This window comes from Giraffa tippelskirchi, chromosome 5 (assembly GCF_054371585.1).
Source record: "Giraffa tippelskirchi isolate mGirTip1 chromosome 5, T2T-mGirTip1v1.2.pri, whole genome shotgun sequence".
In the NCBI taxonomy this organism is placed as follows: domain Eukaryota; kingdom Metazoa; phylum Chordata; class Mammalia; order Artiodactyla; family Giraffidae; genus Giraffa; species Giraffa tippelskirchi.
The window spans coordinates 129,201,374-129,225,738 of NC_137279.1; the positions used below are offsets into that span (position 1 = coordinate 129,201,374).

Consider the following 24,365-nt stretch of genomic DNA (forward strand, 5'->3'; position numbering starts at 1 on the left):
CAGACATATTGAATCACTATGTTGTACACCTGGAACTAACACGGTATTACAGATTAATTATACTTCAATTTTAAAAAATAAATAAAATAATAAATTAACAAAACAAAACAACCCTGCTTGTAAGCCGCACATTTTGCCACACAGAGTCATTTAAAGAAACCCAGGCAGAATCATGGCTCATTGAAACATTATTTACATTACAAAAGGGCCCTATACTCCAAAAAGAGGCCTGAACTCCATTAAAGGACAACTCCCTGTAAAAAAAAAAAACAAAGTTAGACACTCAACAAGAACTATTTTTTTTGATCCCTATATCAAAACAAGAGGGAACCATCTTTGAAACAAGAAGGGACCATCCTTTTGGACTTTCATTGCTTAGATAGGACCTATAATATACAGTAGAATATTGGTAAAATGAATAACATTTGGGAGTTTATTCAATTTTTAGGTATCCAAAACTATAAAATTTCCTATAAATTATGTCATTAAAAAAATGAACATATAGTTATCAAAAAATGTAAGTGAAAACTGTTTAATCATCTTAGAGCAGTCAAAATACAATATAAGTTGGTATCTTGGTGTTGGAAAGCAATCATTTTACCATTTGCATTTTAATCTTTTATAAATTCATTTAAGTTGATGGTTAATTAAAAAACTGAGTTGTAATCAAAGTTGTTTTCAAACATTGTCATAATATCACTTTGAAGAGTCATATCAATGGTACCAGCCATCTGCAGAAAAGAAGAGAAAATATAAATGTTACTTAAAAAGTTTATGCCTTCATTGTATTACATCTATATAAGAAAATGATAATGCAATATTTGGAACACAGAAAATGAATGCACTTCATTTAACATAATGAGTTTGTATATAACTTCTAATTTCTGTTTAACTACTGATTTTGTTAAAACATCGTTCACATGATAAATAAAAATTAAAACTTATAAGAACACAAAGAACGAGTTTAACCTATCTCTCCAAGTAAGAAAGTTCTCAGTGTTAATCTACACATGAACTAAGATTACATGGTTTGATGCATCTCTCTAAGCAACACAGGACTAGACACACAAAATTATTTTCTGAATGAACTAGTATCTTACCTATGTGAGAGAACTATAATATGTAATGTTAAAGTCATGATTCTGCCAAATACTGTGTAACCTAAGGCAAATTGTCTAACCAAGTTTATTTTATATACAGGTATTTATAAAGAGCAACCAGATTGACTGTACAACATTCAGCACAGTTTTGCTTATTAAATGCTAAAAAACTAAATAAAATAAGCTAAAGTATAGGAAAAGCTAAATTAAGACAAAAGAAACAAATGTTTTCTTACTATACTCTGAAGACTTCTCTAAATGTCCGTGAGACACAAGTTAGTCTTTGCCACATGTAAAATGACATCAACTATGAAAAGTTCAAATTTTTTTTTTTAAGACCAGTGAACAGTAACAGCTCACAGTAGTAGCAGCAGTTTGTAACCAGTTGGTTGACTTCCTGGATGAGAATCAGTGTTGTTTGAGTATGTGGGAGATTTGGAATTATGACTTGGCTACCAAAAGGATGTTATTTAATTAATAAGAAGTTGTGTGATTCTTAAAAACTATCAAAATGTCTTAAAATATGATTTAGAGACAAGGCTAAATTCTTAGATCTTAACCCCAGCTATTTTCCTAGTGCCAGCTATTAGGATACCAGATGTCTAGCCCAAGCAAATAGTTCCTCAAAAGTTCTATTTTAATGCTCCAGTGAATGTTGGATACACTGTCCTGGTTTAAATATCACTGATACTTTTATCTCTTAAGTATCCAGACTTACCACAAAATTCCAAAAATATGTAACGAAACTTGTTTTATTTAAAAGTACTTTATTTTAGATTCTCTTCCATCTTGACTAAATCTGAATTTGTGGATATTGATTGCTATCAAACTGGATACTGCCTGTACCAGTTAACCTTAGATACCACAATTTAAATACTAAGGCTCTCTGCAGCTTGACACTATAACCTGGATATTTCTTTTTCAGTGGTCCTAATATACACTTCAACCATTCAAACTTGAGATCAAAACTTGGGTCAAGGGAACTGGCAGAGGCTCTACTAGGGAGCTTATGCTAGATGTCAAGTTATTGCTGCCATTTACAGTATCAATCTGGTCCAGAAGCTGCAGCATAAGAGTTTGGATTGTCAAGAATGATAGTAGGTAGCTCCAAAATCAAGTTTTTAATTGTCAAGCTGCTAGAGGTGGCACTTCTAGTCACGTTTCAGTGGGTTCCAGAAAAATGCTTGGGATTTTAGAAATACCAGATTACCTAGTTGGGTTGTTGGGTAGCAGGAAGGTTGCTGAGATATCACTTGTGGGTAGCTAAAGTCAGGCCCTTGTGAGTACCAAAAGGAAAAATTCCTAGGTCACTAGAGAAATACTTCTAGTAAAGTACTAATTCAGTTTTAATAAAGAACTTCAAAAATATATGTAAAAATTTGCTACTTAAATTAAAATTCAATAAAATTAAAAATTGACTTCCTTAGGTGCATTAGCCACGTTTTAAGTCCTCAATAACATGTAGCTAGCTGCTATTATAGTTGATTGAGTAAAGCACATTCCTATAATTGTAGAAAGTTCTGTAACAGAGATGCCCAACCCCCAGGTCACCATGGCCTGTTAGGAACTGGGCCACACAGCAGGAGGTGAATGCCAGGCAAGCGAGTGAAGCCTCATCGGTATTTACAGCTGCTTCCCATTGCTCACATTACCACTTGAGATTGCAAATGACAGTGGCCTTAAAAGTTTGAGATCACTTCAAATCTTCCCACATTCTGGATTAAGTCAAGGCAGAATATCCTGAGATTGCCAAAAAAGCACTGAAAAGCCTGTTCCATTTTCAACATCCTATCTTTGTGAAGCAAGATTTTCTGCAGTGACAGCAACCAAAGCGAAATTATGGAGTAGACTGGACATAAGCAACACACTTCAGGCGTCACTGTCTCCCATCCCCCGAGATGGGATCATCTAGTTGCAGGAAAACAAGCTCAGGGCTCTCACTGATTCTGCATCTTGGTGAGCTGTATAATTATTTCATTATATATCACAGTGTAATAATAATAGAAATAAAGTACATAATAAGTGTAATGCACTTGAATCATCTGGTAAGCACCCCATCCCCCACCCCAGTCTGTGGAAAAATTGTCTTCCACAAACTAGTCCCTGGTGCCAAAAAGATTGGGGACTGCTGTTCTATAAGAGCATATTGCTCTAAAGTAAACGCCATCATACATTACAACACTGGTCAATACAGTTTGTTTCTGTCTTCACGTTATAAATAAGCTGATAAAACTTGTGTTTTATTTCCTAGGAAGTTCACTTCTATCATAATCAATACTACATGTGTGCCTGTGTGCTCAGTTGCTTAGTCATGTCTGACTCTGTGACCCCATGGACTGCAGCCCACCAGATTCCTCTGTCCATGGAATTTTTCAGGCAAGAATACTGGAGTGGGTTGCCATTTCCTTCTCCTGGGGATCTTCCAGACCCAGGCATCAAACCCCACGTCTCCTGCATTGGCAGGCGGATTCTTTACCACTGAGCCATCTGGTAAGCCCAGTCAACACTACAGCAAAAGCCAATGACTTTTTTCTTCTGTAACTAGTATTTGTGTATGACCTGTGAATTCATATGACCTTTCCAGGATTACAAAAATGTCCAGCACTCAACAAGATAAAATTTATATCTGGCATCAATGGTTACCAGGTAAGTAAAGAAGGAGAAAAACATTATCTGTAAACGAGATTAATCAATCAATTGAAACCAACATGCAAGTGACAAATGCCAGAATTAGCAGAGAACCCATTAAACAATTATGATAACTGTATTCTATTTGTTCAAAAGTTTAATAGAGTTACTAAAAACATTAAAAATACCCAAATCAAACTTCTAGATATGATGACGATAATGTCTGAGATGGGACAACTTCAAGTGGTCTAATACAAAAGTAACTGGAATCACTAAAGATTGCAACTATACAACATTCTGGAAATGGCAAAACTATGGCAGTAAAAAGATCAGTGGCTGCAAAGGTTCAGGAGGGAGGAGTGAACATAGGGAGAACAGGGAATTTTCAGCAAAGGGAGAGTACCACAATGGTTGATGTATGTCATTATACATTTGTCAAAACCCATAAATTACAACACAAAGATTGAACCCTGATGCAAACTATGGGCTCTGTTTGATAAATCAAGATTGACAATGGTGTGGCAATGTTAATTCATAGATTGTATAACAAATGTACCCCATTAATGTGGGCTGTTAATGGTAGGAGAGACTGTATTGGTACGGGGAAGGGGAGGAACATGTGGGAACTCTACTTTCATTCAGTTTTGCTGTGAATCTAAAACACTTTAAAAATAAAGTACTAATTATCAAAATTAATGAAAAACAAAGGCCAAATAAAGATATTTTCAGATGTAAAATAGCTGAAAAGATTCATCACCAGTCGACCTATACCACAAGAAATGTTAGAAGGAAGTTCTTAAAGGAAAAGAAAAATCATACCATTTGGAAATCTAGGTCTAAACGAATGAATAACACTGGAAATGGTAACTAAGTAAATACAAGTTTTTTTAAAATGTCATTTAAACTTTGAGAGATAATTTGACTGCTTAAACAATAGCCTAAAGCCTGGGAGGGAGGAAGTGGAACTACACAATTTTAAGGATATTATACTAAATGTGAAGTGGTGTAATATAAGTTGAAAGACTGTGACAAGCTAAACTATCAATATATACGATAAACCATAAAGCAACCACTAAAGTAACAAAGAGTTACTTATAATAAGCCAATAAAGGAAAAAAAAGGAATCATAAAAATACTTATTAATCTAAAAGAGTGCAGAGAAAAAAAGAATAGATGACACACATAAAAAATAAGATGATGGACTCAAATGTAACCATATCAATAATCATATTGAATGTCTTGGTTAAACATTCCTGTAAAGGCAGAGATTGGAATTTTTTTTTAAAGGCAAGACTACACTATATGTTGCAAGAAAATAATTTTAAATATGAAGCACAGATAAGTTAAAAGGATGGAAAAAATTTTTGGACCATGCCAACACTAGTCTTAAAAAAGGTGAAATTGTTATATTTCAGAGAAAATAATATTACTTGGAATAAAAAAGTCATTTTATAATGAAAGGGGGTCAGTTAATCAAGAGGATATAACAGTCCTATATGTTTATGTACCTAAGAACAATTTCAAAATATAGGAAATAAAATTGATAGAATTGCAAGGGTAAAAAGCCAAGCCTATAATTATATCATCATTGATGCCAATGCCCTTTCTCCATATTTGATAGAACAAACATGCAGAAAATCAGCAAGAATTTAATAGACTTGAAAAAACATTACCAACCAACTTGCCCTGTTTAATGCCCTACCCAACAGAAGCAGAATGCACATTCTTCTAAGGGCATACAGAATATTTACCAAGGTAGATCACAATCTGGGCCATAAAACAAGTCTTATTAGTGAATTTAAAATAATTCAAGATGTTGTGTGTTTTCTAACCACAATGGAATTCAATTAGAAATTACTAATTTTCTATTATTTTCACTAGCTAGAAAATTTCCAAATATTTGGAAAACTAAATAACACATTTCTAAATAATCCATAGATGGAAGAATTCTACACTTTTTATATATTAAGGACACCTTAAACAGAGGTTTTTTGTTTTTTTTGTTTCCAGTTTCATCAAGATATAACTGACATATAACTTGATGCAGAGTTGAACTAAATAAACACTGACTAAAATGGCATATCTTTTGGCCACAATTCACAGGCAGTTTATAGGTCTTTCAAGAATAATAACAGTAAGTGATTTTACCTTTGTGCCAGGCATTTTCAGATGTGCTTAATACAAGTAAATTCATTTCACCTTTTACCTTTATTATCCCTACTTTACAGATAAGGAAATTGAGGCACAAGGAGGTTAAATGAATAGCCCAGGCTCTAAGGCCTATTTAATGGAAGAACCAGGATTTGAACACAAAGTTCAAACCCAAACCCAAAGGCTCGAGGATTGATTCTCCATTGTTATACTATGCTTGTGTCATTAGACTATGAAATTTTAATTGTACTGATTTTAGAATGAACTTGATCCTCACTAAAGAAGTAACTCTTCACACTAAAGAGGTAATTGTTACTGAAGAACCACCTAGAATACATCTTTGAACATGTAAAGACACTGCTCTGTTAAATCTTTCCTTTGTTAGATTCAGTAAACTAAAATTCACTTACTGCTTCTCTTCTCCTCCGCTCTTGCTCTTTCTCCCGTGCTAAATTTCGGTCTTTGAGAAGCCACAGTTTGCCTTTATCTTGAGCTTCCTGTGACTGCTGATGTTCTTTCTGCTCTTCTCTAAGACACTTGTTTTGCATTTTATTTGGAAAAGATTCTAGAGTGAAGCCATGGTCCCTTAAGAAACAGTAAAGTGAAAAGTAGTTTTCAAGCTCCTTAAAACTTTTTATTATGAAGATACATTGACAAATATAAAGCAGTGTTCTAGATGTCCTTCTTCTTATGTCATGACATTATTTTTTAGTATTTCTGATGTCAAATTTTACATAGGGCAATATATGTTAACAAAGAGAAGGTTCTGGAAAATTATGACCAAAGTTTACCATTATCTTCTTATACATAGAATGGAAATAATATTAAGACATTTCTGGAAAATAATGATACCATTATAATTTAGTAATATTAGTATTTTTAATAGCTTCTTTAATCACTTGATTATTTATATCCCCTTTAAAATAGGTATTACTACTTAATATTTAAAAAATCAGTAAAAATTCACTTTTCCTAATATAATTTGCTCTGTGGTCTACTAAATAGCTGAATATAGTCAGTTACAAAAAAGAAATTTAATATATTTAAAATACATGTCTGTATCTCCCAAAACCTCCACTAATCCAATAAATTACAGACCTCTGATTTTCTTGAAATACTTTTGGTTCCTTTGTATTCTGCTCCAGATGTTTCCGTATTAGTTCCTGTGTTCGAGCTCTTACTTCCTTTTCTATTGCTGCTTTTCTAAACTGGTTGAAGAGCTCATCTGATGATTTCAGTACACCTGATGTTTTGACTGGTTTGCCTAAACTTTTCCAAGAATCTGCATTCTTGATCTTTATATCCTAAAACAAATATTTTATTCAATATACATCTAAAGATGTCAACTATTTGGAAGAAAAACATTACTTTTGATATAGATCAAAAATAAAGATTCCAAAGGCTTTTTGTGATTTTACTAGAGTAGAAAAAATAGGATAATAAATTAACTAAATTCAATTATTCATCTAAGACCAAATTAAAACAGCATGCTTGACAGTTATTTCAATTTAATATGAAACATATGTTAAGGGTATGATAATCTATAAAGAATATAAAAATTAACTGGTCACTGTAATCAGGACATTTATGAACAACAAGGTCCTACTGTATAGCACAGACAACTATAATCAATATCCTATGACCATAATGGAAAATGTGTGTGTGTATTATATATATAATGTATATATGAATCACTTTGCTATACAGCAGTAATTAACACAACACTATAAATCATCTATATTTCAATACAAAAATTAAGTTACAATCTTTAAAAAAATTATAAATCTATGCAAAAAATAAAGCAAATATACAAGTGATTAATCAGAGGCAAAGTAAGATGATGGCAAAAAGAATGTAAGAAGTAAGAATGGTACAGTATTTGTTGAAAACCCTCTGACATAGCTTTGTTTTCCTTTCTTTGGTATGAAGAAAAGAATTATCTGCTTGTGATCGCTGTTCTTAACTGAGACAGGCCAAGGTAAAGATCAGTGGCTAATCAACAGAAACGTATGTAGTTGAAAATCTTCCAGTACCGCATTTTTTTTAAAAAAGTAAACTTTTAATAATATATTTTATTAAAGGAGTCAAACATCCTTCCTCACCCCTAACACACACACACAAACCTTTACCATTGGTCACCCAGTTGTATTTATGAAGTCTTTCTTATATGTTGCCAATAAAACCTGTTTTTGTTCCTACCCATGGAATGGGCTAAATACTAGTTTCACACTTCACTTTTCTACTGAGTCAGTTAAAGAATACTGCCTTCAGATAGAGACATGAAACAGAACAGGTAATACATGGTAGTATACTAAATAGGAAATAAAGGGAGGATGACCATGGTCTCTGGCTTTGTCCCTAAAATGTCTATTTAACTGCAGTAAAATTCTGGCAGACCCTAAAACAGGAAAGTTCATATTTGGGTTTGGGGTATGGGACAGTTTTTTAGATATTACAGAGAAGAATAAGATGATTTTGAGGTGAGAATGGAGAGCATTCCTCACTGAAGGAAGAACACAGGCATATGCTTAAGACTGAAAAGCTAAATTGGAGTCACAATGTAAAGGTGCTTAATCTTTGTTTTGAAGTCAAAGCTAGAAACTGTTGAAGGTTTCGTATATAATAATTATATGACCAGAGCAATACATCAAGAAGTACAGTTAAAAGAATGTTAAAAGTAGAATGGGGACTTCCCTGTGAAGAGTTTAGCAATTCCTTGACTTCAGGAGACTGAGAAATCAAAAAGGATTAAAACTCACAGAATGCCAGGTCTAGAAGTATATATTTGAGTCATCTGCAGAGAGACTATAACTGAAATCACCACAGTGGATGTTCAGAGAGAGAACTAGTAGAAGACCCTGATTTCCTCACACCATCAAGACTTTGGAAGGGATGCAGCAATTTTAGACATCATTGGTTCTTCTGATAGGGCAAATTACAAGGATGGGGCAATAGCTAGATTCGAGGTAAAATTAAGCCACTGCTTTTCAATTGAGGGTGATTCTCCTTTGCCCAGGGAAGACATATGGCGATGTCAGTCAAGTTTTTGGTTGTCACATAGTGGTGAAGAAAAGGGTGTTAGTTACTAGCATCTAGTGGGTAGAGGTGAGGGTCCCTGTGAAGCATCCTACAATGTATAGACCCTACTCTCAACGAAAACTTATCCAGTCCAAAATGTCAATAGGAAATGATGGAAGGAAGGAAGGGAGAGAAAAAAAGGGGATATGTGAATATCTCATTCATGGTCAGTTTCTGACAATTAGTTTTGAGAGTCACTTTGACTGTAAGGAGATCAAACCAGTTCTCCTAAAGGAAATCAACCCTGAATATTCATTGGAAGGACTGATGCTAAAGCTGAAATTCCAATAGTTTGGTCATCTGATGCGAAGAGCCGACTCACTGGAAAAGACCCTGATGCTGGGAAAGATTGAAGGCAAAAGGAGAAAGGGCAGCAGAGGATGAGATCGTTAGATAGCATCACTAACTCAATGGACGCGAATTTGAGTAAAATCCGGGACATAGTGGACAGGGGAGCCATGCGTGCTGCAGGCCATAGGATCGCAAAGAGTCGGACACAACTTAGTGGCTGAAAAACAACAACTAGATTCAAATTTCTAGAATAGTACCTGATGTATCTAATGTATCCCAAACATCTAGAATACTTGTTGAAAGACTGATCAATGTGTGGTCTGAGATTAAGTGCACAGAAGACTCCATGAGGAAATCATCTACAACAGACTGTAAAAGCTAGTTTTATAACATGTTTTAAAATAAGAATAGCTGGCAAATACCAGCATTCTAGAATTTAAAATTAAACACAAATATGAGGGCTGATGGTAGAGGGTGGGGAAAGGTGTTGCTCACAGTTTAACTTCTGTTTCTTAACAAATAGGCAAAAGTTAGTCTTAAGAGATCCAAAATTCATTCAAATTAGCATATAAAATACCTCTGTGCCATTTCTACATTCAATTGTAAATTTCTTCAAGATCTGTGAGAAAAAAATAACATTATTCCTACCTTTTGCACTGGAACTTGACCTTGATACTCTGATTCTAACATCACTGTGTCATTATCACTGGACTGAGGCATCACAGTTAGCCCATTAAGAAGTTGTTCAGAATCATCTAGATGCACACATTTTTAGAACAGTACAGTCAAGTTAATATATTTCATCTTGATTCTCCACAATTTGACATTTTCCCCCTTTCTATGTTAGAAACTATGAAAACAAAATAACCAGTTTTTTTATGCTTCTTAATTTTGGGTCGTTGGAGAATTGTAACACTGTAAAATAAATGTTTTTCACTTGAAATTTTACCTCCCTATATTTTTCTTTTTTTTTTTTTTGCCTGGGGAGGCAGTCAACATAAAGTATAGCTGACATTTTGGATGGTTTGCCTTGGAAATGAACCGAAAACATCTGTTATTTTTTATATTGACACAAGTACTGCATTTCGGACTCTTTTGTTGACTATGAGGGCTACTCCATTTCTTCTAAGGGATTCTTGCCCACAATAGTAGATATAATGGTCATCTGAATTAAATTCACCCATTCCTGTCCATTTTTGTTCACTGATTCCTAAGATGTTGATGTTCACTCTTGCCATCTCCTGCTTGACTACATCCAATTTACCTTGATTCATGGACCTAACACTTCAGGTTCGTGTGAAATATTGTTCTTTACAGCACTGGACTTTACTTGCACCACCAGACACATCCACAACTGAGTGTCATTTCTGCTTTGGCCCAGCTGCTTCATTCTTTCTGGAGCTATTAGTAATTGGCCTCTGCTCTTCCCTAGTAGTATATTGGACACATTTTGACCCAGGGGGCTCATCTTCTGGTGTCATATCATTTTTCCTTTTAGTACTGTTGATGGGGTTTTCACAGCAAGAATACTGGAGTGGGTTGCCATTTCCTCCTCCAGAGGACCACAATTTGTCAGAACTCTTCACTATGACCCGTCTGTCTTGGGTGGCCCTGCAGGGCATGGTTCATAGCTTCATTGAGTTACACAAGCCCCTTCGCCACGACAAGGCTGTGATCCATGAAGGGGTTTACATGCCATAATAAGTGGAAGATGATCAATGTATGGCATACCTGAGTAAATAGGAAGACTGCTCCAGGCCTATTGCTGAAAGCTGAGGGTAGAGGGGATCCTACTTTAGTAAGCCTGTGCTTCAAAATCTGGCTAGAAAAGCCTGGAGTAAAGTAAAATGATAAAGGCTTAAGGATGTAACTCAGAGTACTATCAATATAAACAACTGCTGCTGCTGCTACTGCTAAGTCACTTCAGTCGTGTCCGACTCTGTGCAACCCCATAGATGGCAGCCCACCAGGCTCCCCCGTCCCTGGGATTCTCCAGGCAAGAATATTGGAGTGGGTTGCCATTTCCTTCTCCAATGCATGAAAGTGAAAAGTAAAAGTGAAGTCGCTCAGTCGTGTCTGACTCTTAGCGAACCCATGGACTGCAGCCCACCAGGCTCCTCTGTCCACGGGATTTTCTAGGCAAGAGTACTGGAGTGGGATGCCATTGCCTTCTCCAGTATATACAGCAGGCAGATAAAAGTAGGTATCTGTAAAGAACATTCAGAGATGTAATGATCAAGAGAAGTGTCACAGAAGCCAAGTATATCAAGGATCTAACTGAAAAACAACTTCATACACATGCCCTCTGGCACCTTGAAACACTACAAAACTCATCCTTCATCAGACATCTGTTATTCATCTGTGTTCCAGGTCTGTCAACCTGGACCCATATCCAGTCCTGGGTTATGGACTAAGCCCCAAAGAGTATACACCCTTAGTTATTAAAACTTGGCATATATTCATCTTTTGCAGACCTGCTCACTCAACCTTTGTGCTTTCTTTCAACTTTTCCCTTTTTCTATCACTTAATTTTTTTGTACTACTTTAATAGCTTAGTTTTTAGCCTTCTTCTTCTGGTCTCTATTCCCCATCCCTCCAACTGACCTACAAAATACTGGCAGATTAATTGCACTTAAGCACACGCTTTATTCCAGAAATCTTCATTGGCTCCCCACTAACTATACCATTACAATTAAGTCTCTAGAAATCAAGGTTCTTTATACCTGAACCTGATCTATTGGCCAAAAAGTTCCTTTGTTTTTAAGTAAAACTAGAAGACACATTTTTCATTTTCACCAAGAACTTTATTGAACAACATATTCACCATTTTGTTCTACTACCTTCTGCCATTTTTCAGGTGACTTCATGATTTCATCTTCCCAAAACTTTTTATCTTTTTGAACACTGAACTGTTCCAGGTGACTTTTACAGTCTTCCAGGGAATTGAAATTTTTTCCATTAAGAGAATTTTGTAAAGACCAAAATAAATGGAAGATTACGCCTTTTCTGGGGTTCCCAGGTGGCAGAGTGGTAAAGAATTCCTGTCAATACAGGAGACGCAAGAGATGAGGGTTTGATCCCTCAGTCAGGAATATCCCCCTGGAATAGGAAATGGCAACCCACTCCAGTATTCTTGCCTGGAAAACTCCATGGACAGAGAAGCCTGGCAGTCTACAGTCCGTCATACTGCAAAGAGTCAGACATAACTGAGCACACACACATATACACGTGTGTGCTATCTGTTAATTAATTCCAGATACTTTATGTCAAGTGCTGTTTTCAGTTGGTCTAATTGGGAAGCAGTACTCCTTGGAATTAATCATTTGGTTTTCTGGAAGGAGCTCATAACAGAGGACTCCCTTCCAATCCCACCAAATATACAACATCACCTTCTTGGATGAAGACCGTCTTTGGTATGGTGGGAGACCACCTGCAATGCAGGAGACCAGGTTAATCCCTGGGCTGGTTCCATCCCTAGGTCAGGAAAATCCTTTTGAGAAGGAAATGGCAACCCACTCCAGTAGCCCGGCCTGGAAAATCCCATGGACAGAGGAGCCTGGTGGGCTACAGTCCATGGAGACGCAAAAGAGTCAGATACAACTTAGTGACTGAAAAACAACAAATACAGAAATATTCATCTTTAAAAGAGATCAGGTAATTTCCACCTTCTTCACCTCCTTAAATTTTACTTTCACTTCTTTTAGGGCAAATTATTTTTACTTTATATACCAAAGATGAGCACAATAAAGGACAGAAATGGTATGGAACTAACAGAAGCAGAAGATATTAAGGAGAGGTGGCAAGAATACACAGAAGAACTATACAAAAAAGATCTTCATGACCCAGATAACCATGATGGTGTGATCACTCACCTAGAGCCAGACATCCTGGAATGCGAAGTCAAATGGGCCTAGGAAGCATCACTATGAACAAAGCTAGTGGAGGTGGAATGGAATTCCAGTGGAGCTATTTCAAATCCTAAAAGATGATGCTGTGAAACTGCGGCACTCAATATGCCAGCAAATTTGGAAAATTCCGCAGTGGCCAAAGGACTGGAAAAGGTCAGTTTTCATTCCAATTCCAAAGAAAGGCAATGCCAAAGAATGTTCAAATTACCGCACAATTGCCCTTATCTCACACGCCAGCAAAGTAATGCTCAAAATTCTCCAAGCCAGGCTTCAACAGTATGTGAACTGAGAATTTCCAGATGTTTAAGCTACATTTAGAAAAGGTAGAAGGAACCAGAGATCAGATTGCCAACATCTGCTGAAACATCGAAAAAGCAAGAGAGTTCTAGAAAAACATCCACTTTTGCTTTATTGACTATGCCAAAGCCTTGGACTGTGTGGATCACAATAAACTGGAAAATTTCAGGCCACATGACCTGCCTCCTGAAAAATCTGTATGCAGGTCAAGAAGCAACAGTTAGAACTGGACATGGAACAACAGACTGGTTCCAAATTTGGAAAGGAGTACATCAAGGCTGTATGTTGTCACCCTGCTTATTTAACTTCTGTGCAGGTACATCATGAGAAATACTGCGCTGGATGAAGCACAAGCTGGAATCAAGATTGCCAGGAGAAATATCAATAACCTCAGATATGCAGATGACACCACCCTTATGGCAGAAAGTGAAGAACTAAAGAGCCTCTTGATGAAAGGGAAAGAGGAGAGTGAAAAGTTGGCTTAAAACTCAACATTCAGCCATTAAAAAAAATACATTTGAATCGGTTCTACTGAGATGGATGAAACTGGAGCCCATTATACAGAGTGAAGTAAGCCAGAAAGAAAAACAACAATACAGTATACTAATGCATATATATGGAATTTGAAAGATGGTAACGATAACCCTATATGCGAGACAGAATAAGAGACACAGATGCATGGAACAATTTTATGGACTCTGAGGGAGAAGGTGAGGGTGGGACGTTCTGGGAGAATAGCATTGAAACATGTATATTATCATATGTGAAACAGAACACCATTCCATGTTCGATGCATGTGACAAGGGCTCAGGGCCGGGGCAATGGGATGATCCAGAAGGATGGGATGGGGAGGGAGGTGGGTGGGGGGTCCAGGAAGGGGAACACATGTAAACCCATGGCTGATTCATGTCAATGTATGGCAAAAACTATTACAATATTGTAAAGTAATTAGCCCCCAACTAAAATAAATAAATTTATAATCTAAAAAAAAAACAAAAAAAAACTCAACATTCAGAAAACTAAGATCACGGCATCCGGTCCCATCACTTCATGGCAAATAGATGGGGAAACAATGGAAACAGTGACAGACTTTCTTTTCTTGGGCTCCAAAATCACTGCAGATGGTGACTGCAGCCATGAAATTAAAAGATGCTTGCTCCTTGGAAGAAAAGTTATGACCAACCTAGACAGCATATTAAAAAGCAGAGACATTACTTTGCCAACAAAGGTCCATCTAGTCAAAGCTATGGTTTTTCCAGTAGTCATGTATGGATGTGAGAGTTGGACTATAAAGAAAGCTGAGCACTGAAGAATTGATGCTTTTGAACTGTGGTGTTGAGGAAGACTCTTGAGAGTCCTTTGGACAGTAAGGAGATCCAACCAGTCCATCCTAAAGGAAATCAGTCCTGAATATTCATTGGAAGGACTGATGCTGAAGCTGAAACTCCAATACTTTGGCCACCTGATGCAAAGAACCAACTCATTTGAAAAGATCCTGATGCTGGGAAAGATTGAAGGCAGGAGTAGAAGGGGACGACAGAGGATGAGATGGTTGGATGACATCACGGACTTGAGTAGGCTCCAGGAGTTGGTGATGGACAGGGAAGCCTGTTGTGCTGCAGTCCATGGGGTTGCAAAGAGTTGGACACGACTGAGCGACTGAACTGATCACACAAAAGCAGAAATTGAAGAAAATACAAGAAACTGATCCAACTGAAGACTTAGTCAAAGCCTGTCATTTCATAGATAGGATGTTAAAATAGGAACAAAAGACCGTTAAATATAAATGTATACCCACACACCCACAGCCACACATATATATGTATTTGGCTGCACCAGGTCTTGGTTGTAGCACGCGGGATCTTTAGTTGTAGCACGTGGGATCTAGTTCCCCGACTAGGGATTGAACTCAGGCCCCTGCATTGGGAGTGTGAAGTCTCAGCCACAGGACCACCAGGAAAGTCTCCAAAGACCATTTAGACTGTATTCTTTCCATTATTTTTCAGTGTCTATTCTTCAAAGTTATCCCCACCATTCTCCTATGAATTTGCTATAAGGAAAACAACCTTTCCCTATCCAACTGACATTCAGACACATTCAAATCTCTCACATTTCAAAATTTAAAACAAAACAATCTCTCTTCTAGTCTTACAAAAACAAAATACCTATCTTCCTGTTTAAAGCCATAGCCACCTTCCCATTCCCTTCACCAACAAACTTCCTAGTAGACTGGTTTACATTCAGATCCATTACTTCTCAATTTACAAGAATCTGCCTCTGCCCCAATCACAATGGCCACAAAAGAAGCTTTTGTAAAAGCAAAAAAAAAAACAAAAACCACAAAAACAAAAAAACCCAGCATATCACATTGACAATTATAACCTCTCCTCATTCGTCTGGAGAAGGCAATGGTACCCCACTCCAGTACTCTTGCCTGGAAGATCCCATGGGTGGAGGAGCCTGGTAGGCTGCAGACCCATGGGGTCACTGGGAGTCGGACATGACTGGGCGACTTCACTTTCACTTTTCCCTTTCATGCACTGGAGAAGGAAATGGCAACCCGCTCCAGTGTTCTTGCCTGGAGAATCCCAGGGACGGCGGAGCCTGGTGGGCTGCCGTCTATGGGGTCGCACAGAGTCGGACACGACTGAAGCGACTTAGCAGCAGCAGCAGCTCCTCATTCCTCACAGTACTTTAATGCTTTGTACAAGGACATGATACATGTGATGATTTCCTCCTAAAAACGTATCTGGCAGGTTTCTATTATACCATTTTTCCTTTTCCTCTAGGTTTTGATTACCTCTTGTTTTAACTTATTCATTTTTTTCTACTTTTACTGAGGGAGTCTGGTTACCTAGAATTTGTTCTTGACCTTTCTCTTCCTGCTCTGTATCTTTTCCTTCATTCTTATCGCTTCAAACAGCTTCTATATATTCCTAAATATAGTTCTTGTTACACCCCATTAGTTCCAGAAACCTATTTCTAGTTATATATTTCCAATTAGATATTCTGCAATATCTTAAATGTGGTGGCGCTAGTGTTAAAGAACTTGCCTGCCAATGCAGGAGACTTAAAAAGAAGCAGGTTCGATCCCTGGGTGAGGAAGATCCCCTGGAGTGTTGAAGACACAACAACCCACTCCAGTATTCTTGCCTGGAGAATCCCATGGACAGAGGAGCCTGGTGGGCTACAGTCTACAGGGTCACAAAGAGTCAGACACGACTGAGGCGACTTAGCACACAAACATGTCCAAAATGAAAAATCCTGTTTATTTTCAAGCCAGCTATTGGATAATACTCTGGTAAGACACTGATTCTAATAAAGCTTAGTAATTCTGACACAGAAATATCTAATTTGGCCACATCCTTTTTGTACTTACTGCCTTAGTTTTGGTCATCATAATTTCTTTCCTAGACTATAGCATTCAGCTTCTTTACTTGGTCCCAACTATATCAGAGCATCTTCATCTTAGCTCATCCCCTATACAGCAAGCAGCAATCTCTTCCTAATGTAAAATTTGATTTTGTCATGCTCTTGTTTGAACCTGTTCGTTGTATGCAAAATAAAAGATCCAAATGTAGCAATGGTATTTAAGGTAATTTATGGCTTAGAACAACTACATCTTCAGTTACTCTCCTGAAGACCTTAAAAATATTTTTTCAAAAAAGAATGGATATAAATATTTCATATTTTGGATCTTTATTTATTCTTCTTCCTGGGATACCCCCCAGTGTTGCCTTGATATTTTCTCCCTTATCTCCACTCCTCCAGTCAAGAGCTATAACTCAAGTTAAATACAAAATGGAATATTCTAACACAGAACAGTAGGGAGCTTTTACTGGAAGCAATAAAGGAGGATCATCATGTTCCTCCTAATCTGTGCTTCAGTAAAACATCTTAGAAATTTCTTCTGCTTTGGAGAAACTTCTGCCCTTGGAAGGTCAAATGGAAACCAGGGAGCAGTCTAGACAGAAGGAGACCTGGATATGGTATGTTCACATCTGCTCCTAGTCTAGGCCTGAATACATTTGTATTGTCTCAAGATTTCAGGCACCCCATTAGGTGGGCTCACCACTGTCAGAGAAGCATCTCCCTGTGTCATACATCCCCAGAAGAACCATGATGAGAAAGGCGATACTTTCACTTCTGACAAGACTAACAGATGAGACATTTATAAAGTCAAATGAATCTAACAATATAAAAATTTCCAGTTTTGGAAGATGTTTTTGGTAAATGGGAACTACCACCAGGCAAGTATTTCTAGCTCAAGTTTCCTTAACTGTAAACTGTTTTTAATGTTTATAACTTTATTTCTCTACCTCTAGAGTCTCTAACAATCTTTTCCCCATTCTAATCCACCTTTCCAACCCACAAAGACATCATGGAAATTAGAGCAACATTTCACAAGTCTGCTCAGAGCTTGCTATGTCTGACTCTTTGCGACCCCGTGAACTGTAGCCTACCAGGCTCCTCTGTCCATGGGATTCTCCAGGCAAGAATACTGGAGTGGGTTGCCATTTCTTTCTCCAGGGGATCTTCCCAACCCAGGGATTGTACCCAGGTCTCCTGTATTGGAAGCAGACGCTTTAACCTCTGAGCCACCAAGGAAGCCCATAAACTACAGCTGCTACTGCTGTTGCTAAGTCGCTGCAGTCGTGTCCGACTCTGTGCGACCCCATAGACAGCAGCCCACCAGGCTCTCCTGTCCCTGGGATTCTCCAGGCAAGAACACTGGAGTGGGTTGCCATTTCCTTCTCCAGTGCAGGAAAGTGAAAAGTGAAAGTGAAGTCGCTCAGTCATGTCCTACCAGGCTCCTCGGTCCATGGGATTTTCCAGGCAAGAGTACTGGAGTGGGGTACCATTGCCTTCTCCCTAAACTACAGCAGTGACAGGTTTTTATGTATGGCCCATATGCCAGTGTATATAATCTATATGAAAGTAAGTTGTGTGTGAACTGTACATACAATTTTCTTTCATCCAAATGTAATGAATCCATTTGAGTATAAAGGAATATGCTTCAAGGATTATTTCTACCCTGGAATTTACTAGTTATGATTTTCAGTATTTCAGATACATAACACTTTTTTTTTTTTTAGATACATAACATTTAAGATGACCTTGGCATTTTCATTTAGAAGTCAACTGTTCAATCACAGCTATTTACTCATTAATTTCTTACCTAAAAGAGGCAGAGTTTGTAAAGGTGAAATGTTTTCCACACTCTGTGAATGTTCTGGTTCTTGATGATTAAATACTAACTGGTGGTGGTTTGGTGGTGTTCCATTTGAACATGCAGTCTGATGAACCAGGCTAGTTACCTCAGAGGTTGTATCTTGCACAGAAGACTTTACCTGTTAAGACAGAGTTAAACAAATCTTTCAGAGCTTTAACCACAGAAGAAGTATAACAAAATAAAAATATAAGAGAATAGTATATAACTTAACACTGTCTTAAAGTCGCATAAATTTATAAATCATCGCCATCTTACAGATGAGAAAAGGTTTAGAAATATTAAACAACTTGGCCATTATATAGCTGTAAGCAGAGTCAGTCATCAAAGTCTATGGTCTTAAGTTACTAGCATATACAGACTTAACACATATGTTATTAAACAGTGCTATTTTCAAATGCTTTCCTGTGACTTACTGAAAATAAAAACTGAGCTTATTTTATACCAAATCTAGAGACTAATCCACTTTCTTTGCCTCCTTTTCCTTAGTGAATTAGAGATATAAATGGAGGGTGTGTTTATTACAAAAAAAAAAAAAATCACATGGTGGTTGACCCACAGATTATCAACAAATTCTGATTGAGTATTCTGGTAACTACTTATTTGGCTTCCCTTGCGGCTCAGCTGGTAAAGAATCTGCCTGCAATGCAGGAGACCTGGGTTCAATCCCTGGGTTGGGAAAATCCCCTGGAGAAGGGAAAGGCTACCACTCCAGTATTCTGGCCTGGAGAATTCCATGGACTGTATAGTCGCAAAGAGTTGGACACGACTGAGCGACTTTCACTTCACTAACTACTTATTAAGAAAAACTGTATTATAATAAATATTTATTTAATACTTGGGTGAGCCTTTTATATAGTTAATTTCTCACAATAATCCTATGAAGAGAAAGAAAGTGAAAGTGAAACCAGGGTCTCCTGCATTGCAGGCGAATTCTTTACCAGCTGAGCCACCGGGAAAGCCCACAATCCTATGTTAGTTGCTCAGTTGTGTCCGACACTCTGCAACCCCATGGGCCGTAGCCCACCTGGCTCCTCTGTCCACAGGATTCTCCCGGCAAGAAAAATGGAGTGGGTTGCCATTTCCTTCTCCAATAATCCTATGATTTTGGTATAGTTATTATTCCCATTTATAGTTCACAGTGGGCTTGCCTGGTGGCTCAGATGGTAAAGAATCTGCCTGCCATGCAGGAGATCTGAGTTTGATTCCTGGGTTGGGAAGATCTCCTGGAAAAAGGAAGGGCTACCCACTCCAGTATTCTTGCCTGGAGAATGCCATGGACAGAGGAGCCTAGCAGGCTACAGTCCATGGGGTCACAAAGAGTCAGACACGACTGAGTGACTTTCATTTTCAGAGTTTACAACAGGACTTAGATGTAACTTAAATTCTCACATTTATTCAGTGGCAAGATAAGTTACAATGCCCAAGCCCAGGTACCTTATCTGCTAAACTACAGATAGTACAGAAACAGATGAGACAATCTTCCCCCTCCATTGAATAAAAGGGTTAGGATTATCATCAGTTGATAAGGCATAAACGAAGTGTATGAATACTTATGCTAGCTTGAATAAAATTAAGGCCATAGGAATGTTGATCCCAACAATAATAGAGATCCAAGCCCAAAGTTTTAAAGTCAATGCTGAGATTTAAATCAGCAAAACATTACTTTCTGAAACACATAAGTATGTAACATTTATTCATTATTCTATAAATATACTTTCTTTTTATGTCTTGAATGAGCATTAAATTCTTCAGTGAGTGACACTGAGAAAAACTTGGTCACAAACAGATCATAAAGATAGCATTCTATGAGCTATATTGAGAATTATTCCAAAGTTTGTTTATAACTTGACATAATTTTGTTTCCACTAATACCTATGGTAAGACAGATCATCTGGATCTTCTTCCCACTCAAAAACCTTTGAGAGTTAATGCTTACCTAGCAAATTAAATATTAACACTTTATCTAGGTGTACAAAGCCCCCCCCATTACATCTTCAAAGACAACTAATCCCATACAAACACCATCTGCTACCATATTTCCCTGAACACACCTCCTATGCTTTTTGACTCGCTTCATGCTACTAACTCTGTTTAAAAAAGTCCCTAATCAGCATGTCAATATATTAACCATTTCTTCCCTTTCTCTGTAATTTAAAACCCATTTTAAGCATTTCCTCCTTCATGTTGTATATGTGTGTGTATATACATGTGTATATATATTTATGTTCTTCCTTCATTTTCTCAATAAATTATGAATATAGATGATTACAGCATTAGCCATACAATCTCTTTAACTGTGTGATTATCTCTCTTTTTACAACTAAGAGCTCTTTCAAGACAGTATTATTTATATTGTGCTCCCCTTGGAGTTAGATGTTGTTACATAAGCTTATGATCTAATAAAAGGGGTGTTTGTGCTAGTCACTCAGTTGGGTCTGACTCTTTGGAACCCCATGGACGGTAGCCTACCAGGCTCCTCTTTCTATGGAATGCTCCAGGCAATAATACTGGAGTGGGTAGTGATTCCCCTCTCCAGAGGATCTTTCTAACCCAGGGATTGAACACCAGTCTCCTGCATTGCAGGTGGATTCTTTACTGTCTGAGTCACCAGGAGCCCTTAATAAAAGGTGTGTGTTAGTCACTCAGTCGTATCCAACTCTTTGAGACCCCCATGGACTGTATGTAGCCTGCCATGTGCCTCTGTCCATGGGATTCTCTAGGCAAGAATACTGAAGTGGATTGCTATTCTCTTCTCCAGGGGAATAATAAAAGGTATATACCTATAATTCTGTATTTGAAATGGGTACAAAGGATTAAAAGTTTTATGAGGATGAAAACTTGAATTAGTAGTAAAAGATAAAATTACTTTTACCCTTTTCAAAGCATGTCAAATATTAATCAAACATAGATGTGCTAAAATCAATAAATGGTAATTATAAGCTTTAGAAACTCTACCTACTACCCCCCTACTACGTTTTGGGGAGAAATTCCACCTTACTGTGCATACCTTACTGCATGCACATGGGGACACCAAGACTCTCCTTCTGTATTTAGAGCCTTAAGACTTAGCCAAAACTTCTATAATTTGTTCTACTTACAGTTTGACTTAATATTAAAAAAATACATCTATTAGAAAAATGCAGCCAAATCATTTCACTATTCAATCTTTTTTTATGAAGAAATCTATGAACATCTAAGTGAAAAAAATGAGTAACAACACAAAAAAATAAGAAAAAATCTTTTTTAAAAATGAGTGACAACTCTTCATTTAAATAAAATCAAACAATTATAACCATTTAGTTATAACCCATATAATCTTAAAATTCTAAGGTAAACTGAAGAATTAACTTACCTGTAATCTCTCTTTAGGAGAATCATTCTGTTTTACTCCAGTAAATTTAGGAAACATTTCTGCAAATGTATATAAAAAATATTTTAATATCTGCCAACTTAAAAATCATCTAAATTGTAGGTCTTGCATATTAGAAATAAAGTGATTTTAAGAAAATGGTCAACTTCTTAAATCAAGAAATTCTTACACTTACCAGGTTTCTGCCCTCTTGGAATCAGTCAAAATTTCTAAAGAGATACTTGCTTTGAAAAGGGGTATTTTCTTTTCTACCTAATGGAATAAATATCTCCTTACAAATTTCAACTTGGATTATGAGGCAAAAAGAATGATGTGTTACTTCAGAGTAAACCGCTTGAATAAGTGATAGTTTAAAAAGAAACAAGTTACAGCAGAGATAAGGGTTTAAACAAGCAGTACCATTTATATTAAAACCATCTTTTACCAAATAGCCATTAAGAGGCTTAATTAAAATAATTAAGAATTTACTGTAAGAGAAAGGAATGTATCTGAGAGGATACAGTCTTAGTAAAAGTGAAGCTATTTGATTAGGCATGATAAAGTCTGCTCTGCTTGCTAAGCATTATAATAAAGATCCCATCTAACTAATACTCTGTTTACTTCTGAGCTATTTGACAGCCTCAACTACCTAGCAACAAATGGGTTTTATAGTACCTCCTTTACCTTTAGAAATACCTTTACAGGTGACACTGGCAGTAGAGTAGATACTAAAAGAGATCTCTCTGACATGGTGTTTATAGGTTCCTCTTTCTTGATCCTACAATTCATTCTGGTGCTATCCTCCCCAATCACAAGCCTAAGTCAGTGTGGTAAAGCACCAAACTGGTAGTCAATGCCTTGATCCATCTCTCCAAGCCAGCTTTCATGAGCCACCTGAGCATCATTTGCTTCAGGCTTCAGGGCCCAAGGCTGGTCAACACCAAATCTTATTCAAACTTAACATTCTAATTTTAATAGTTACCTTCTGCTTCCTGAAATGCCATCAGTTTCCACTGGATGTGTTACTGTTCTTTCCTAAAATGTTTGATGCTGGACATTGTTAAAATTGCTAAATGCCACTCAAGGACGTGCTTTAATTTAAAAAATTTAAGTATTTAAAATGACATGAACCATCTTAATGTCACTCCACTAAATATTATTTTAAGTGTTGGGGTTAGGTGGAAAAGTGAAGGCAACAAGACAGACTGCAAAGACTGAGGGTATAGATTCAGGTAGCTTTCACATTTAGGAGAGAAATTATGATTTCAGCTTTGAACAAAAAAAAAAACAAAAAACAGACTTCATTAATATGATCATATACGTACATCTATATATCTATCTTAATTATCCAAATATACACCTAAACAAATTATTCAATGATATAAACTCTTAACTGTAATAAAAATACAACATACCACATTAGTGTTGTGATGAAAAATTTAAGGGCATTATCTTAGTTTTCTGATACAAAACTAAAGCTCACAACTATTACAAAAACTATCACCTCAAAATCTAAAAACATGAGCAAAAGGCATCAAAGAATTTTAATTAAAAAAAAAAAAAACCAACACCAAGTATAGGATGCCTCAAACAAGTCTTACAGACTATAGATATATGAATAATGATAGCCTAAAACTCAGTATTTTGCTTCTCCTTCTATTCTTATATAGTTGACTTTCCAGAAACAAAATAAAAGTTCTGTTTGTTTGTAAGTTCCTGGCCTTTGAAATTAAAAGGCAAATATATATTTTTTCACTATCAAGCTTAAGACCACATTTCAATAAATGAAGAAGCCCTGCCAGGTCTTAATAAAACTGAGCACTACAGTGATAACATATACGCTTGTCAATTAATTTCTCCAGGGAACTGTGATAACATGTATACCTACCTTATGAGGATCCAATTGGATAAAATATGTTAACTACTGAACAAATGAATATTTTTCACAGTATATAATGTGTGGTATTTTTATATTTCCCCAAAAACTTCAATATAAAACTCTGATTGAAAGTTTTCACTTCAAACTAAACAAATTTTAATCACAGAATCAAAAAAAGATCTGGAGTTAACTATTTGATTGAAGGATTTGTTAATAATACCCATCATCTATCCAAGTACTGAGATCAATGCTCCAGAGACACCAAATATTATCAGCAAGCCAATACTGACTTAAAAACTTGATAAACTGAATATGAATATAATACCATACATAATGTAAAACCAGAATGTAATGCCATTATAGCATAAAAAAATTACTGAAGATTTTTAAATTAGAAAAACAAATCACACTTCGGTTATAAAGGACTGGGTACAGAAAAGTGATTGGAGGT

General features: G+C 36.7%; 1 protein-coding gene across 50 annotated transcripts in view; it reads right to left on the bottom strand.

Annotated features, from left to right (window-relative positions):
- Positions 1-170: 170 nt before the first annotated feature.
- Positions 171-24,365, bottom strand: part of BRDT (bromodomain testis associated) — a 57,920-nt gene continuing 33,725 nt past the window's right edge. For 23 of the 50 annotated variants that reach the window (XM_081486404.1, XM_081486424.1, XM_081486396.1 and 20 more), the window contains 6 exons: positions 22,039-22,097; positions 18,633-18,804; positions 9,897-10,003; positions 6,978-7,183; positions 6,290-6,464; positions 517-731 (listed from right to left, as the gene is read on the bottom strand). In XM_081486404.1, the coding sequence (XP_081342530.1) occupies positions 648-731; positions 6,290-6,464; positions 6,978-7,183; positions 9,897-10,003; positions 18,633-18,804; positions 22,039-22,097 (803 nt within the window). In that variant the 3' untranslated portion in view covers positions 517-647. Of the gene's footprint in view, positions 255-516; positions 732-6,289; positions 6,465-6,973; positions 7,184-9,896; positions 10,004-18,632; positions 18,805-22,038; positions 22,098-24,365 lie in introns of those variants that run through there. The other 27 variants (XR_014052607.1, XR_014052621.1, XR_014052615.1 and 24 more) reach the window with 3 other exon arrangements.